Source organism: Mustela nivalis, assembly GCF_964662115.1.
Source record: "Mustela nivalis genome assembly, chromosome: 8".
Classification (NCBI taxonomy): domain Eukaryota; kingdom Metazoa; phylum Chordata; class Mammalia; order Carnivora; family Mustelidae; genus Mustela; species Mustela nivalis.
In genome coordinates, this window is record NC_139027.1 from 100,719,108 (window position 1) to 100,737,860 (window position 18,753).

Sequence of the window (18,753 nt, forward strand, 5' to 3'; positions counted from 1 at the left end):
AAATTCTGTGAGGGAGGAGTGTCCCTGTGAATGCTCTGGGGGCAGGGCAAGGATGAGTGACCATCTCAAGAGTTGCAGAGTTGCCCACAGTGGCTGCCCCTGGGGCCAGGTCAGCCTGCTTGCTGCTTTGAGCTGAGACACACTAAAGCTAGCTATCTTGCCAGCTCTCACCTGGGTCTCTTCTCCCCTCCTCCCTTGGGTGTAGGTGGACCCCAGGGTCTACAGCTGTCAAACCAGAGAGGGCAGGCTCCATCTTTCTTTACTGCCATCCCCACCTCCCATCTCAGTAAAGCCTTCCCGGATGGATGCTGTGGAATTAGGACCCTTGTGAAGCATGTTCTGAAACAGTGGTCACAACTACCATGCTAGCAAAGGCCACACTGATATAAAATGCTAGCAAAGGCCACACTGATATAAACTGACCCTCGCAACCCTCCTTCAGGGGCAGGAGGGTTGCGAACCCCCAAGGCACACAGGGAATGGTGATGGGCTCGAGGGTACCTACCTGCACTGTCTACAGCGGCAGCTGCTCCAAAGGGCCAACTCACTGGGGTCCAACAGCAGGCCTTCCAATTTTTCCAGAGAAGCTAGATGTTCCAGTTGTTACATACACCCTCCTAATTTTGAAATACTGGCCACTCATACAACGAAATTTAATCATCTACACCCTAAATCAAATCATGAGAAAAACGAGGGACAACTCCAAATTGAGACACAGTGCACAAAATGACAGACCTGCGCTCTTCAAAACTATCATTGTCCTGAAAAACAAAGAGACTGGGGAGTTGTTCCGATTACAGGGGACTGAAGACACAGGGCACCTGAGTGCAGCAGATGATGAAGAATCACTTCTGCTGAAAAGGACTGTGAATACAATCGGAGTAAGGTCTGTAGTTAGAATAATGGGGTGCTCCACCTGAACGCGGTACCACAGTTACGTCAGAGGACATTCTTGTTTTTAGGAAATACACACTGAAGTACTTAGTGGTGAAGGGGGCGTAGCATCCACAGCTCATTCTATTTTTTTTTTAAACAATTTTATTTATTTATTTTACAGAGAGAGAGATCACAAGTAGGCAGAGAGAGGGTGAGAGAGAGAGAGGAGGAAGCAGGCTCCCTGCCGAGCAGAGAGCCTGATGTGGGACTCAATCCCAGGACTCTGGGATCATGACCCGAGCCGAAGGCAGAGGCCCAACCCACTAAGCCACCCAGGAGCCCCACAATCATTCTTGAATGTTTCAGAAAAATATATAATAGTTCTAAAATATATATATATATATATTTATATTACAGTGTACATACATTTATGTTACCAGGTAACATAAGTAATATAAATATATATGTTTATATATAAAAACAGACAAATATAGAGAGAAAAAGCAAGCAAAGAGAATGAAAGATAAAGCAAATATGTTCAAATGTTACCATTTTGAGAATTGGTGCCTAGAAGTTTTCTTTCTTTTTTTTTGTCTTTCTTTTTTTTTTTTTTATTAACATATAATGTATTATTTGCTTCAGGGGTACAGGTCTGTGATTCATCAGTCTTACACAATTCACAGCGCTCACCATAACACATACCCTCTCTAATGTCCATCACCCAGCCAACCTATTTCTCTTACCTCCTCTACTCTATGAACCCTCAGTTTGTTTCCTGAGATTAAAAGTCTCATGGTTTGTCTCTAGAAGATTTCTGTAAGTGTGAAATTTTGGTAAAACAAAAGAAGAATTATTTTCCAAGTCAGACAAAATCCATGTGCCAACAGGATGCTGGTCTGTGGTCTCTGGGATCCTGTGGGGGGGGGTCTCAGAAATTCCCCCAGGTGCCCTCAAGAATCTCTTCCTTTCACCCCAACTTCCATCCCTACCTTCAGGGGCAGGGCACAGAGTCCACAGCAGCCTAGTCTCTGGAAGCATCTCACAAAAACCTATAAACCTAAAGCCAGGTCACATGGGGAAGGATGTCGCCACTATGAAGGGGCCCCGGCAAGCCACCTGGAAGGGCTTCAGGAAACAGGGAGGGGATGGCAGCTCTGGAGGAGCTGAGCAAAAACCAGGAAAAATGTTGCTTGTTTCTTTCATTTCCCTCACTAAGTGCATGCCCAGGCAGATTAATCACCAACCTCACACACGACGGCATGATTCTCTTCATCTTGGGCCTCTATCAGTTCAGCCAGGAAGTACTCGCCGTAAGTTTCCTTAAGAAGCATGTCATGGCGCAGAAAGATCGGCATGAGGTCATCATGATCTTCTACCCTGTTTAATGTGAAGGCTTCATTAGGTTGGGTCTTCCTTCCTTCAGTGGAGCACCTATTACGTGCCGGAGCCCATTCTAAATGCCAGGGACACAGCAACACACTCATGACATGAAGTTGCCCTCAAATAGGAGAAGCAGAATGACATTATGACATCCCTTCAAACATTTCAAATAGGGGTAAGAGCTCTGGGTTGGAGTGACAGGGTCAAGTGATCAGGGAAGACCTCTCTGAGGAAGAACATCTGAGCTGAGACCTGAATGAAGAGAAGGGCAGAGAGTTATGTCAAGAGACGTGGGGGTAGAAAATTCCAGGCAAAGGGAACACATTCACTTATTTGGATATAGAATATAAGGCAGTATTTGTCACGAGACAGGACAAAAAGCTGGGGACAGCATGTCCCAATTGTGTTTCAAGGAGCACTACTTCCATGACCTTGTCCTCAGCATCCCCTTCCTCCCCCAAAAAGAACTTCACTGTCTAAAGACAATTTCTTATTATCGGTTCCTCTGGAGTGACACAGTTATGTATTAAAGACTGAGAAGTACCAGCATAAAGAATATTTAAAGAATATTTAACCTTATTTATGCATTTACCCAGCTCTGGCCCATGGTACCCTTTATTCCTATCAAGGTAGATGGGGAACAGAAACCATCGTGCTCATCAGCTCTTCTGACTCAGAGAAGGTTCCAGCAGCTCCCCTGCCATTTGGCAGGGTCCTGGGGCTGGTTCCTTTATATTCTAGTTACCCTTTTAAACTGAGGCTTTTTTTCTGTGGGCAGATGAGTCTGCTCATGGTTCCTCATACTATGCCCACCTAAGTTCACAGCATCCAGGGTGGGGGCTCCCTTCATTCCTGTATCTCTGTCTCTCGTGCCATTCTCTTTATGGTCCCTCTGTTGTTCGCTGTACTGTTCAGAAGCTGTTCAGTCAGTCCTCAGTTCTTCTTCAGGAGGGAACTGCTCTGATATAGCCATTGATTTGGGATGTCCATGGAGTGGGGTAAGTTCAGGGTCTTACTCCATGGCCATCTTGAACAGAAGTCTATCCTTTATTCCTTGAGACATCTCTCCATTTCCCATAAAGGGGGAATGCTGGTTAAAAATAATGAAGTTCTGCTCACCATCTTGGAGACATTCACGTCAAATTTCCATTGTCAGGATTCTGTACCATTATACAGAACAACCAGTGTGGGAGGAGAGAGGGAACCAAGAACCAGGCTTATGGTAGCGTGGTAATGCTGGCCTTGGAACTCCAATAATAGTCATTTCTTCTTTTTAGTATACTCTTAGTTATATTTATATTTAGTACACTCTTGGTTATATCTATTTTACCTGTCTAGGATGTTCTTATACTTAATTCCTGGTACTTCTCTTATTAAAATGTTCTACCTTGGGGGTGCCTGAGTGGCTCAGTGGGTTAAAGCCTCTGCCTTCGGCTCAGGTCATGATCCCAGAGTCCTGGGATCGAGCCCCACATCTGGCTCTTTGCTCCACAGGGAGCCTGCTTCCTCCTCCTCCTCTCTCTCTCTCTCTACCTGCCTCTCTGCCTACTTGTGATCTCTGTCAAATAAATAAATAAAATCTTTAAAAAAAAAAGTTCTACCTTTTGTTTGTTTGTTTCCCTGTAATATATTTGATCTGGCTACTAACTTCTATCTCTTCTTACTTTACTTCCTTACCATGCCATCTTTATCACCCTATTTGATCTTCTTTTTCTTTTTAAGATTTTATTTACTTAAGAGAGACAGAGAAAGTATAAGTAAGGAAAGACAGAAGAACGGGGGAGGGGCAGAGGGAGAGGGAGAAGCAGGCTTCCTTCTGAGCAGGGAGCCCAATATGGGGCTTGATCCCAGGATCTGGAGATCATGACCTGAGCTGAAGGCAGATGCTTAACCATCTGAGCCCGGGTGGCTCACCAGCTGTGTCTTTAGGATGGATGGGACTATATCTGACACCGTAGCCATTTCACAAGCTATTTCAGCTCCACACTAATTTTTTTCTTTTTTTTTTTTTTTTAAAGATTTTATTTATTTATTTGACAGACAGAGATCACAATTAGGTAGTGAGGCAGGCAGAGAGAGAGAGGAGGAAGCAGGCTCCCTGCTGAGCAGAGCCCAATGCGGGACTCGATTCCAGGACCCTGAGATCATGACCTGAGCCAAAGGCAGAGGCTTAAACCACTGAGCCACCCAGGTGCCCCCCCACACACTAATTTCTTAAAGTAGTCTTTGCCTACCTGCCCATCTATATTTGTGGAAACACAATCTCTGTGAGAGCTTCCAGCAGCCACCTGTGGCTGGGTACACCAAAGATCCACAATAAATGCACTGAAGGCTCACAGTTCTCTTTTGAAAAGATTGGAGAGGGGCACCTGGGTGGCTCAGTGGGTTAAGCCGCTGCCTTCAGCTCGGGTCGTGATCTCAGGCTCCTGGGATCGAGTCCCACATTGGGCTCTCTGCTCAGCGGGGGGCCTGTTTCCCTTCCTCTCTATCTGCCTGCCTCTGTCTACTTGTGTTCTCTGTCAAATAAATAAATAAAATCTTTAAAAAAAAAAAAGAAAAAGAAAAGATTGGAGAATAAATGATACTGTGTAGTGGCCAAAGTCTGGACTGAGAGCCAGAATGCCCATGTCTGGATTTCATAACTGTGACCTTGGGCAAATCACTTAACGTCTCTGTGCCAGAGTTTTCTCATCTGTCATAAAGACAATAAATTAAATGGTGAAATAATAATGCATGATGTGCTTCTCTTATTAATATTACTACTACTTAGGAATGAAGGGTCAATAGAGCAACCAAAGAACATTTATAATCAATGCATGAAATGGGAGAAGTCATACCATAAATGCTTGACTCATTGTGCTGGTTGCCCACTGGCCACTGTGGATATAAACTCTTTCATTCTGTCCAATATCACTAGTCTGTTTAAAACTCTACTTTCCTGAGGGAGGAGCAAAATGGCGGAGGAGAAGGAGACCTAAATATCATCAGGTCCCTGGAGTTCAGCTAGATAATCATCAAACCATTCTGAACCTCTACAAACTGAACAGAAGATTGAAGAGAAGAGCAGCAATTCTAGGAACAGAAAAGCAACTGCATTCTGGAAGGTAGGATATGTGGAGAAGTGAATCCAAGGTGACACAAGGGAAGAGAGATTATAGGGGTAGGGGCCGGCTCCCAGAAAGCAGTATAGCAGCGAGCACAAAGTCAGAACTTTCAGAAGTCTGCTCCACTGAGGGACACTGCTCCAAAGGCTAAGTGGGAGGTGGAGCCCTCACAGGGACACAGTGATCTCAGGACCTAAGGGTTCACAGAAAGCCCAGGGGTATCTGAGGGCGGCAGAGCTGACAGATATCAAAGTGTGGAAGCCAGCTGCAGAGATGGAGCCAAGGAGGGGCTCTCAGCTCAGGGTTACCTTTATAGTCATATTCTTACAGTCATTACAGTTATCTTTACAGTCATATTCCATCCCTACTATGATCCAAGGCACAGTCCAGCCATTGCTCTTTGAGCGGGGAGCCCACAAATGGCAGATCTGGGGAGACTCTCCTTCCTCCTCCAGAAGATGCAGTGTGGGAGCACATGGCAGGAATCTGCTGGGTTTGGCAACTCCAAACGGGACTGTGCACCAGAAATAGAAACATTCGGTCACAGGCCGGGTGAGCTTAGAGTGTGGCCGGAGATCAGGGAGAAGGGAGTGATTGATTGCATCTCTATGAGGGTGCACTGAGGAGTGGGTCCCCGAGCCCTCAGCTACTATGGGCTGGAGACTAGGATGCTGCCATTTTCACTCTCGTCCCTCAAAGCTCTAAGGAAAACATTCAGGGAATAAAAGCTCCAAGAGCAAACCCCAGCAGATCGCTTAAATTGGCCCCTAGTAACAGTGGTGTAATTCCGCCTCTGCAAAGACATTTGAGAATCACTGCAACAGGCCCCTCCCCCAGAAGATCAGCAAGATCACCCAGCCAAGATCAAGTTCACCAATCAATAAGAACTGCAGAACTCCAGAGCTAGGGGAAAGCAACACATAGAATTCATGGCTTTTTTGTGTGTGTGTGATTCTTTAGTCTTTCAAAGTTAAATTTTTAAAATTTTATTTTGTCTTATTCTATTTTTAAATTTTTTTCTATTTTAATGTTTTTAAACTATTTTATCTTATCAATACCTTTTAAAAAATCTTTTTATATTTTCATTGTTATAGTTACATTCTATCCCTTCATTATATTTAACCTTATCTTTTTATACATATAGGTTTTTCTTTCTTTAAAATTTTGGGATACAGTTTTTTCTCACAGATCAAAATATACCCTAAATCTAGCACATGGCTTTGTTCTAGTCTCCAGCCTGATCACATTCTTTCCTCTTTTTTTCCCCTTTTTTCAACCAACTTATCAATTCTTTTATAATCTTTTTAAATTTTCATCTTTACAGTCATATTCCATCCCTTCATTATGTTTACCCTTATTTTTGTATATATATAAATTTTTCTTTCTTTAAAATTTTGGGAGGCAGTTTCTTCTAACAGATCAAAATACACCCAAAATCAAGTGTGTGGCTCTGTTCTATTCACCAGTCCACAAATATGTGTGTGTGTGTGTGTGGTGTTTTTTCTCCTTTTTTTCTCCCCTTGGTTTCAGGTCTCTTCTGATTTGGTTAGTGTATATTTTGGGGAGGGGGGTCATTGCTACCCTTTTAGTATTTTGTTTTCTCATTCATCTATTCTTATCTGGATAAAATGACAAAGAGGGAAAAACTCACCTCAAAAAAACAAAAAACAAGAGGCAGTACCAATGGCTAGGGACCTAATCAATATGGACATTGGTAAAGTGTCAGAACTAGAGTTCAGAATGATGATTATCAAGGGGCTAGCTGGGCTCCAGAAAAGCATGGAAGATACAAGAGACTCCCTTTCTAGAGAAATAAAATCCCTTTCTGGAGAAATAAAATAACTAAAATCAAACCAAGTTGAAATTTTAAAAAAGCTATTAATGAGGTGCAATAAAAAATGGAGGCTCTTACTGCAAAGATATATGAGGCAGAAGAGAGAATTAGTGATATAGAAGACCAAATGGTGGAGAATAAATAAGCTGAGAAAAAAAGAGATGAACAACTACTGGACTACGAGGGGAGAATTGAGAGATAAGTGATACCATAAGATGAAACAGTATTAGAATAATTGGGATGCCAGAAGAAGAAGGAGAAAGAGAGAGGGGGGCAGAAGGTATATTGGAGCAAATTATAGCAGAGAACTTCCCTAATTTGGCAAAGGGAACAAGTATCAAAATCCAGGAGGCACAGAGAACTCCTCTCAAAATCAATAAAAACAGGTCCACAACCCATCATCTAATAGTAAAATTTACAAGTCTCAGTGACAAAGAGAAAATCCTGAAAGCAGCTTGGGACAAGAGGTCTGTAACATACAATGGTAGAAATATTAGATTGGCAGCAGATTTATCCACGGAGACCTGGCAGGCCAGAAAAGACTGGCATAATATATTCAGAGCACTAAATGAGAAAAATATGCAGTCAAGAATACTATATCCAGCAATTGCATTACTGGGTATTTACTCTAAAGATACAAACGTAGTGATCTGAAGGAGCACGTGCACCCGAATGTTCATAGCAGTAATGTCCACAATGGCCAAACTATGGAAAGAACCTAGATATCAACAGATGAATGGATAAAGAAGATGTGGCATATATACACAATAGAATACTGTGCAACCATCAGAAAAGGAAGTCTTGCCATTTGCAATGATGAGGACAGAACTAGAGGGTATTATGCTAAGCAAAATAACTCAATCAAAGAAAGACAATTATCATAGGATCTCTCTGATATGAGGAATTTGAGAGGCATGGCATGGGGTCGTGGGGGTAGAGATGGGAAAAATGAAACAAGATGGGACCGGGGAGGTAGACAAAGCACAAGAGACTCTTAATCTCAGGAAACAAACTGAGGGTTGCTGGGGGGTCGAGAGGAGAGATAAGGTGGCTGGGCTATGGACATTGGGGAGGGTATGTGCTATAGAGAGTTCTGTGAATTGTGTAAGACTGATGAACAGATCTGTACCCCTGAAGCAAATAATATATCATATGTTAATAAAAAAACAAAAGAAAACAAAACTCTACTTTATTGATTATGTAGAATGGTATTATTTCTTTAAACATTTGGTAAAATTCTTTTTTTTTTTTAAGATTTAATTTATTTGACTGAGAGAGAGAGAGCAGGCACAAGCAGGGAGAGCAGGAGAGGGAGAGGCAGGCTCCCCACCAAGCAGGGAGCCTGATGCGGGGCTCAGTCCCAGGATCCTGGAATCATGACCTGAGCTAAAGGCAAACACTTAACCAACTAAGCCACCCAGGTGTCCCTTTAAACGTTTGGTAAAATTCTGCAGTGAAAGCATCAAGGCCTGGAGACTTTTTTTCCAGAGGTTCTTAAACCATAAATTTAATTTCTTTAATAATATTAAGATAATATATTACTTCTTGATTGGAAAAAAAACCCAAACAACCTTTGCTTTCCTTACCTCATTCCCTCACTAAAAAACTTTGGATACCCCCTGCTGTTTTTGAGATGAGCCTAGAACGCTTAGTCTCATTTTTAAAGCCTCTTTCATTATGAACCAACAATAACACAAGTTGATCTACTCATAGTCCCTAGAAGGGAACCTCAACATTTTTCCTCCTTCTGCCTCTGTCCCTAATCCAGCACCGTGAGTCCCTCAGTTATTCAAAATCCCAGCATCCTTCAAGGCTTAGTGCCCCCCCCACCCCCCACCAACACACACACACACACACACCCTCCTGTGGTTCATCTTCCCAGACTCCTTTCCCAGGAACCTAATGACAGGGTCAAAACTGGATATCTATTGTTCATTTTTGTGTTAATGTCAAAGAAAGGCATGTTCCCAAACAAAAAATATGCTCTTTGAGGACAGAGATGGAGAGTCCTGTTCTTCTCCATAACAAAGGTTAACCAAGACACTCTGAATCCACTTCTTGACTAGACTTCAACCTTGGTCTATAAAGACTTGAACAAACACCCACATCGCTTTTCTGAGCTCAATGCCACAATGACCCCAGCCCCACTTGAAGTGCTTTCCCGAGAAAGCAAGGCTGCCAGAACAACTTCCTACTTGTTCTATCCCACACCTGAGGGTGGGCCCCTTGTCTCCCAGTCTCTGTGGGAGGGCAGGAGCCTAACTTCAATGAGCTCCAGCTAGCAAACTCAGATGGCTTTTACGAGGAATGAGCACACTTCCTATGTCTTATAATTTTTCATTCCCTGACTACTGAGACTCTCCTAGCCCCCTCCTCATTTTCTCTTTAAAAGGTCATCACTTGTGTACAAACCAAAGTTGAGTTCAGTTGACACTGCACACGTTTCCCTATTGTAATAGTTATTACTGATTAAAATCTGTCCTTACCACTTTAACCAGTCTGGCTTTGTTGACCTTTGACATCTGCATCCCCTGTAGGCCTCACGGAAGCAACTGTAGCAGCCAACATGGTCAGGGCCCTCCGCATCACCAGGATATATGGGGACCTGACAGGCACTGACGGTGCTGTGGGGTACCATTGTGAAGTCCGGTTTTCTAGTTGAGCGACGTGTGGCCTGAGGGGAGACCACAGCCCTATACTGATAGGAAACCTGCCCAGCACTTCAGTGCTAAGCCTTTGTTTCTCCTCTACTAAACAGGTAGGGACAAGGACAGCAGGGAGGGTCCAAGGTACAAGGTACAAGGGACTCCCTGCAGGCAGTAAGCCCTCAGCAGCACGTGCTCTGGGGAGACTTCACATTCCCCTGCCACAAACCACACCACCCAGAAACCCCACCAACTGGCTCTCCCCAACCCACTCCGCCCCAGCACTCAGGACCTCTGCTCAAAGAACCTAGAACACCCACTGCATTTCAGAACCCACTTCCCCACTTACACTGCCAAAAGGGTGCTGAGGGCTTTTCCCCTTAACAGAGGAGGGCTTTTCTCTATAAAGAGCACTGAATGATACTTGTTTGGGGGAAAAAAAAAAAAAAAAGATTCTAAAAGAGAATAGCCAATAAATCCATTTTCAAACACTTTGCCAAAAACAAAACTCCACATTGATATTAATAGAGATAATTGTTGTAAATAATGGGAAAATAATTCAATATCCTAATCCTTTTAAGTGAATTTAAACACCTATCATATAGAAAACTCTAAAATCAACTGTGTACCATGGGCTTTGGTCTACATACGATGGATATAAAAATAATACTTAATGGATATAAAAGTCCGAAATAAAGGCTCAAAGAGACCCAAGGCCATCCGTATACCTAATCATGGGTCCTCTGCAGCCTTGTAACAGTTATCCATATTCATGCCTCTATACTCATTCTTCTGGGAAAAATAGGAAGAAAATACCCAAACTGTGGCATTCTACAGTCTCTCTCCCTTCAGCTCTTCCCTAAAATGGATAAAGTGGAACTTGTTCTGCCAAATACATTCCTTGGGGTAATTGATAATTTATGATCTTGCATCAGCCCCAGTGTTAATGATAAAGTATGACATCAGCCTTGCAGAGTCTCAAATGGCATACGACAAAGTCCAGCCCCACAGAAACAAAACACCCCAGCTACAAAAAACAATTCATCCAGGAAAATGCTTCAATTCGAGCACTTTGAGGTGATGAGCACTGCCTGCCTCTGGGACAGGAGAGTGGCGACTGTGAATTCGTTTGGCACAGCACAGCCACGTGTCCGGCACCTTTTTGACCCACAGTATTTCAGGGCTAATGCCTATGTCAGGTTATAATTCATCAACATAACATACAATGGGAATGATACCATTTTCTGGGTGAAAAGCAACATTATTCTATATCTTCCACTTGGGAAGTGGCTTGGAAGAGTCAACAATGTGCTTATTAATGTAATCAGTTATAGAATATTTCATTTTACCTTGTTTGGAGGAAACAAAAGGTCCATCCCATAAAGACTGATTGATTGCTGAGGTACCTAAATGTCTATCAGACTCTGACAAATGTGCCAGATGCAAATAGAAGTAGAATCCAAAGCATGAGGAAATCAACAGCCTCTCCAGGACACATCCTTGGGGTGTGGGTGTCCTCTAAACCCAGCGGAAGGGAAGGTGGAGGATGACAGGAATGGAATGGCTCTCCCTTGCTTCCTGGGAGGACACGCTCTCATCATTTCCACTATGTGAGCTAGCTGGGCTTTCAAGGAACACCAGGATGCCTGGGACCTGCAGAACTTTCCCAGCTGACTGGCATGGTCTCTTGGTGACAGGGAGACCCTCAGATTGTTTCAAAGTGTCAGCATACTGACCACTCTTCTGTATAATTACAATCCTAGAGGAAAGCTACAGGCTAGCTTCCCTCCACAGGGCAGGGGATACATATTGTTTCCTTGCCAGTAAAGAAAGCATTGCGAATTCACAGATGGAAAGTTCACACTTAAAGACTGGGACGACAGCAGCAGCAGGGGCGAGCCACCTTTGCAGTCAGAATATTGGCACGCCTCTCCTCTCCTGTCTGACGGTATTTTCCACATCCAGAGAGGATTTGCATTTCATTAGCTAGTCTTAAACATGTACTGTTGAAAACGTGATTCTGATGTTACTTGAAATGCCATAAATACTGTATTTCTTCAAGTCCGAGAGTGTGTGTGTGCCTGTGCTATAAGAAATCAGTGAATGAAGGGGGAAAAAAAATTCACAGAGAATCTAATTTAGTGGTAGTCCTAAAGAAAGCAGTGTGTTTGGGTTAAACCAACCTTTTGCCATGAACACTGTTTCAACTTGAGATAGGAGATCCTAAAAAGTCAGTCTTTTTCTTTCAGACAAGGAAAACAAAGCACCTGTTTTTTTCCAAGATCTCTTGTGACCTCTAGTGGTCTTCTTTAAGAAAATCAAATCCATCTTTCCTCAACCACATATTCCATTTTAGAATTTGGAGATGGATTTTGGAACCGTTTAGTTTCTCCTCCTTGGAAAATGTCGTGATTTTTTAAAATGACGGAGGATTTCAAGCCCTAAATGACTTCAAAGCACGTGCAAAGCCAGTAAGAGGCCCCTGCCGTTTATACCACCAGGATCTGATCCAAAAGTCCGTCTTGGCACGCTGTCACTCCAGCTGGATTGTTAACCAGATTTTATTGGCTGGGTCACTTACCGGGACTCAAGACGAGCAACGGTGAAGCTCCTAATTGCGCTCCCCCCCCCCATTTTTAATGCTTTAGGATTCTAATAACTTAAGCCTCAGAACGTTTATTTCTATGAAATTGCTCAGAAGTCCAACTTAAGCAAATCCAAAAAAGCAACTGCTTTAAAAGGTGAAAAGTTCATGTTTAAAAGCCAACAATCTTACATTTTAAAGCCCGCAATTGTCTTTCATCTATTTTACATAGCAATAATGTTGACACAATCTGGTTAACCTTTATTGCGAGCAGAAAAACAGCAGTCCATTTTAGTTATTTTACAACACTGATTGCAGTCTCTCAGTCTGAGAACATCTCAAACCCACCGATGAGTATTAATCAAGCCCACTATAGATTATAAAGTTATGTCCAGAAGGAGTTACACTTTAGTTCAAATATTACGCAAAATATAGAACAGTAACTATAATAGTTACTGTCTAAGTGGAGGGGCTGATTACAGCACAATTTTCCACATGGGTACATCAAAGAACCAGGACTGGGTATTACAGTGTTAATTTCCTGGTTCTGAACATGTTGCTAGGTAAACAGGGCAGGATAATTACATCCCAAACCTTTCTCTGGTCTAGTGTTTTAAGAACTGTGTTCTTCACTGTTAATTATCAGAGCAAGTAACTATTGATGAGACAAATGTCAAAAAATCAATGTGGGGGAAATAAGAGAAAAGCAGCAGCCTAAGAGAATACATGGCCTCGCTCATCTGACCTTCTGAAAAATCTTTTTTCCTCCACCCTTAAGGAAGGGACGTGATCTATATAAGTGCATTTTCTGGCTACCTGAAATTCTACACCTGCTAGTATCAAAACTTGAATGTGAACATTTTGAACAGAGGGCTTCTTAAAATGTGCCATATTCCTTTACCTTCCAACAAGCAAAACCGAAAATTGTCATAGCATTACCATTCCCTCATGAATTCACTAGTATATGCTAAATTGTCCTTTTATAAATGCCTCTTCCTCCTTTCAAAGTACCCACTGTCATCTCTTTGCCATCAGGACTTTATTCCTCTTGGGGCTTGCTACTTGCAGATTTTCTGTGGGCTGGGCAAGCAGGACGTTTCACCCTCAGAGGCTGAAGGAAGAAGACCTCAAGGTCAAGAATCAGGAAGGTTTACTTCAGGCCAGGACAGCTTTGTCCCCTTGAAGTTTGTAGCCCATAACTCTAAAGTTTTCAAGGGCAAAGGAGGAAGGGAAGGAAGGCCTGGGATGGAAAGGAGGAAGGAGAGAAACTAACTCAAAAACATCAGTTTACCATGTGCTTACTAGGAGCCAGCGCTGGGCTGGGCACAGTCTATACATTTTCTTGAGCAACATGTACCCCGAAAGCCAAGTGGGGCATCAGTGAGTAGATTAGCAAAGACGTCAACTTACTAAAAAGTGAAACAGGTCATTTTTAGATATGCTACCTCTGTACATGTCAGTTTCAGTATAGATTTATATACTATTTTCTATTACAATAATAGAATATATAAAATTATCTGATTCTACAGGATTATCTTTTACAGTAATAGATAATAATAGCATAACGTCTTGCCAAATATCTACGCTGGAAGTAATTAAGCTTTAAGATTCCTCAAGAAAATGTCAGCTGCCAAGATCCAAATTTGGTATACTGCCTACACATTTAGAGAAAATATGGAGCTTCTGGGTTGGTGAATGCATGGAAATTTGGCGAGAGTGGCCCACATGGAGAGGGCATAGAAGCTCTGCTCTCTTTCCCACACCTCACCCTATGCATCTCTCCCATCAACTGTTCCTGACTTACATCCTCTTATAATAAATTGGTGACCTAGCAAGTAAAAAAAAAAGAAAATACTTTTGGAAATGTTCCTCCCACACCTGCTGTTCCTCTCTACCCTCCCGACCAAGACCATTTATTTTGTAAACATACATTTAATCATCCATCTCGATAATTTCTAAATTGGAAATTATTTTAAATTCAACTATTTTATTTCAAACAAAGACTGTAAAATGGCACTCAAATCAATAGATATTTAGATAACTGCAAATTAAAATAACAAGTTATTGGCTTGACCTAAGAGATTGGAAACAGTAACTGAAAACATCCAGCATTGGTGAAGTATAAGGAAACTAGACTCCACTGGTTAGAATATAAAATTTATGAATATTTTGGTTGAATAATTTGGTAGCACCTGTTCTTAAATCTTAGTATTTAATGTACTCTTACCCAGAAATTCCACTTCTGGTACCTACACTACAGAAAAGAAAATAGCATGAGTACCCGAAGATACACGTACAAGGCTGTAGTACTACTTGTTTTAGGAGAAAAAAATAAGGACAAATTTCCACAAATTAGGAATAATTAAATGAATAGTAGAGCACATGTTGAAATACCGTGCAGCCATTCAAAAGAATAAAACTGATCTGGAAGGATGATGAACAGTTATATTAAATGAAAAATACAATTAACAGAACATATGATCATTACTGTATACAGACAAAAAGAGAGACAAAGAGTGAATATACATATACTGGCACATGTATGCGCAGCTATATGCTCACGTAGAAGAATGCAACAAGTAATTTTAGTCTAAAAAATTGTTTTAATTTGAAAATATAATTCATTTTATTAAATGAACCCATCCCTCAAGCTAATTAGCAAAGGGCAGAATAAAAGGAGAGATTTTTAAATAAAATGAAGACAAAAATTCAGCAATTATTAGACTACTTACAAGATCCTAAGCAATAAATTTATGTAAATTTCTCATAACATAATAAAGAAACTGCCTCCTTGTGAATACTTTTACAATAAGACTTCCTTAAAGACTGTATTTCATGAAGGGCAGGAGGACCTATTTTCCTGTGCTGATACTAACAAGACAAACTTCATAAATCAAGAAGGAGGATTTGAAAAGTGAGAGAATCAATTAAAAATGTTAATAAAAAATATACTTCACTCACAGCATTCCTTTTCTTCAGAATGCACTTGGCTTGCATTAGCATTTGTATCCTGATCAAAGGGGTTTTACAAAGAGAATTATGATGCGTGTATTTAGCTATGGATTTAAAAAAAAAAAAAAGAAAAAAGGAAAGGAAAATGGTTTTCTACAAGGAATTTTCTTCTCTTGTCCTAAATTAGATAATTTATATCGCTTTATTTTACTGCTCGGTAATGTTTCTTTAGACACATGCTGTCTGGATCTCAGAATACAACGTAAATTCTCTACGTGGATAGTAAAAATGGAATCACCTTACATTGTTTGCATAATGTTCATCATCTGCCTTCTTCTCTTTATTTTCCTTCATCACCAAACTTCTCTAAAGACCAGTGGATATCCCCTTGCTTTCCCTTCCTTACCTCTCAATTATTCAGCTCACTGCAATGTGATTTCTAAAACCCAACTCTGCCCTTCAAGGAGGGACAAGACCAGACCCCAAACCAAGGGGCTGAAGGTAGGTCACTGGTGACTACGTGCCCATTGTTGGCACAGAGGAGCCAATGGGATGAGCTTGAGAGAAAGCTGAGGCCCAGGTCCTAGAAAGACAGAGTTCAGAGCCATGAGGACAAGAGAAAAAGGAGAGAAGCAAACCAGGATGGAGCAGGGTTAGGGCTGGAGACTGGGAAGAGGCCAGTGGAGGGGGGGCAGCCACCCTCCCTCTCACCCAAAGTTCATTCAACTTTTAATAGATACAGAATTCTCCCAAGTTATCAATTTTTTTTCTTAAATGAGTTTTGGCAGATTGTGTTTTTTAAGGAATTGCCCCATTTCATCTAAATTATTGAATTTACAGAGTCCTTATCCTTGTCTATGAGATCTAGAGTGGTATCACCTCTTTCATTTCTGGTATTGGTAATTTGTCTTTTTTCTTAGTCAGTTTGGCTAAAAGTTCATAAGTTTTATTCAACGCATCTGTATCTTTTTAAATTTCTAAATCCAAAGGCCTCTTCTTTAGACACAAATTATTTTATTTCCCCACATTATTTGCCAGACTTAAGAGTCTGACTTCTCTAAGACTTCTCTCCCTCTCTTCTAGCTTTCTTCCTTATTATCCTGAGCAGCTCATTTTTCACCTTTCAAAATTCTGCCCTAGGCCTCTGCTTTTTCACCTTAAAACCTCCTCCTCAACTAGACAACCTCCTTTATTTTCATGACCTCCTCACTCATAAGAGGACCTGTTATTACCACCTCCCACCTAACCATCTAATGTTCTTATTTCTACTCTCAGCTAAGGAACCCACCACCATTCCCACACACAGACTTGAAAACCCAAGTCACCGTTAACTTGTTCTCATCCATCAACTTCTCCACCCAGCGGCCAACCAAACTACACTTTCCCCCTCAGACATTTCCTTGCATCCCTGCACCCCTTGGCCCCCTACCTGAATCTCTTTGACTTGTCACTGCCTGAATTCCAACTAGGATCATTTCTTGGCCAGACTGTTCTGTGCTCCTCCTCCCTTATAAGCCACAAACCACATGACAGTCAGTTATCTTTTATACCCAGGCCATATCGTGCCTTTCTTCATCAGTGTTTCCTGCTGGCTCCACGATAAAGCCTTCTTATCATAATTCTTTCTTTGCCATCCCGTGGCCTGCTCTTCCTGTCCACACCTCCCACAGCAGCCACACTTGTCTACTGCCTGCGAACAGACATTCCAGGTGCTCCCCTGCCTCCACAGCTTTGCTCAATCTGTCCCTTTGACTATCCGCTGGCTAATCCTTGCTGACCGGATTCAGAAGCTCCCTTCTCTGTGAGGCCTTATTTTAAATTATTTTTTTAAATTGAGGCATAGTAACATAAAGTCAAATGCACAGGTTTTAAATTGGGTGAGTTCTGGCAACAGCATACCCTCCAATCAATACACAGAACATAACCACTGCCCCAAAATACCAGTGTGTTCCTTCCAGGTGCACTCTTCCCTCCACCAGAGACAACCACTCACCTGCTCTGTCTCCCTCCAGATTAGCCATTTCTGCATCACATGAGAGGAGTCAATAGTTTATGGTCTTTGTTTCCGTGTCTGCCTTCTTTCACTCAGCATGAACGGAGATTGATCAGCCCTACTGTGTCTATAAGAAGTTCATTGCGTTTCACTGCTGAGAAGCAACCACTGCATGGATGTACCACAGTTTGTAAATGTAAACATCTACTTATTGATGGGTATTTAGATGTGGGGGTGGGGGTGGGCCACAGAGGTTCTCTCTGAAGCTATCTTCCTCCTTCTCTGTCCTTTTCTTTCCTAAGCCACCCAGCATTCAAGGTCATTGTAGCTGGGTTTGTCTTCCCTATTTAATATTTTTTAAAGAATTTATTTATTTATTTGAGAGAGAGAGAGGTGGGGGGGGGGGCGGTGGAGACTGAGAAGCAGGATTCACACTGAGCAGGGAGACTGATGCAGGGCTCAATCCCAGGACACTGGGATCATGACCTGAGCCAAAGGCAGACACTAACCAACTGAGCCAACCAGGCACCCCTATTTAACTTAATATTAATAATATTTCATTTCCTTGAGCACTAACACGTGACTGGAAGTGTGCTAACTACTTGTTCTAACTACTTAGATGATCTGTCAGCTCATCCAGTCATTGCAGTTATCCCATGCAGTAGACAATGCCCCAATACTGGGAGAAAACTGAGGCCTGAAGAGGCCAAGCTCCTTTTTTAAGGTAACCCATTTGGTCAGTAGTTGAATCAAGAAGAGAATCTGTATCTCATGCTGCTATTGCAAATTCTTAACAATTATGCTGTAATACCACATGACTGGCAAAGAGTAAGCTCTCACTTCTTAAAAACTTAATACTTTCTAAAGAAATCCAGCATTTGTGGCAACAGTTGACCCAGTAAAACATAATTTATTCTTCACTGATAAAACCAAGCGATCAGCTTTGTAAAATGATTTCATATGCACTTTTATTTCAAAAAAGCCCTTTTATTTTGGTCACAATTTTGTGAGTCAGAAATCTGGGAGGACTCAACTGATCAGTCCTTGCTTGGGGTCTCTCCTATTGACGCAGTCACATGTCAGCTGGGCTCCAGATAGGGAGGGGCTGTCCTTGGCTGGACGTCCACAATGGCTCATTCACATGGCTAGAGGTCTATGCAGACTGTCAGTGGGAGCCACGCTGGGGCTGTGGACCCCAGGGCCAACATGCAGCCTCTCCGGCACAATAGTCTCCTAAGATCACCTTGTAGGAGAGCTTGTGGGATGGAAGATGGTGTTGCAGCCATCTTTGAAAATGGAATGTGCCAGAGCCATCTCCTTAAGGCTGCTAAACTTCGGGGCATGTCTTTGGGGCCACTGACAGTAAAGACCTTCAATTTACAAAA

General features: G+C 42.1%; 1 protein-coding gene across 11 annotated transcripts in view; it reads right to left on the reverse strand.

Moving 5' to 3' along the window:
- Positions 1–18,753, reverse strand: part of CFAP61 (cilia and flagella associated protein 61) — a gene marked incomplete at its 3' end in the record, with an annotated part of 282,754 nt that overhangs the window by 243,242 nt on the left and 20,759 nt on the right. For 8 of the 11 annotated variants that reach the window (XM_082745393.1, XM_082745396.1, XM_082745394.1 and 5 more), the window contains one exon: positions 2,121–2,253. The exons of the other annotated variants lie outside the window; for them this stretch is intronic. In XM_082745393.1, the coding sequence (XP_082601519.1) occupies positions 2,121–2,253 (133 nt within the window). The remainder of the gene's footprint in view (positions 1–2,120; positions 2,254–18,753) is intronic. 11 annotated transcript variants of the gene reach the window in all.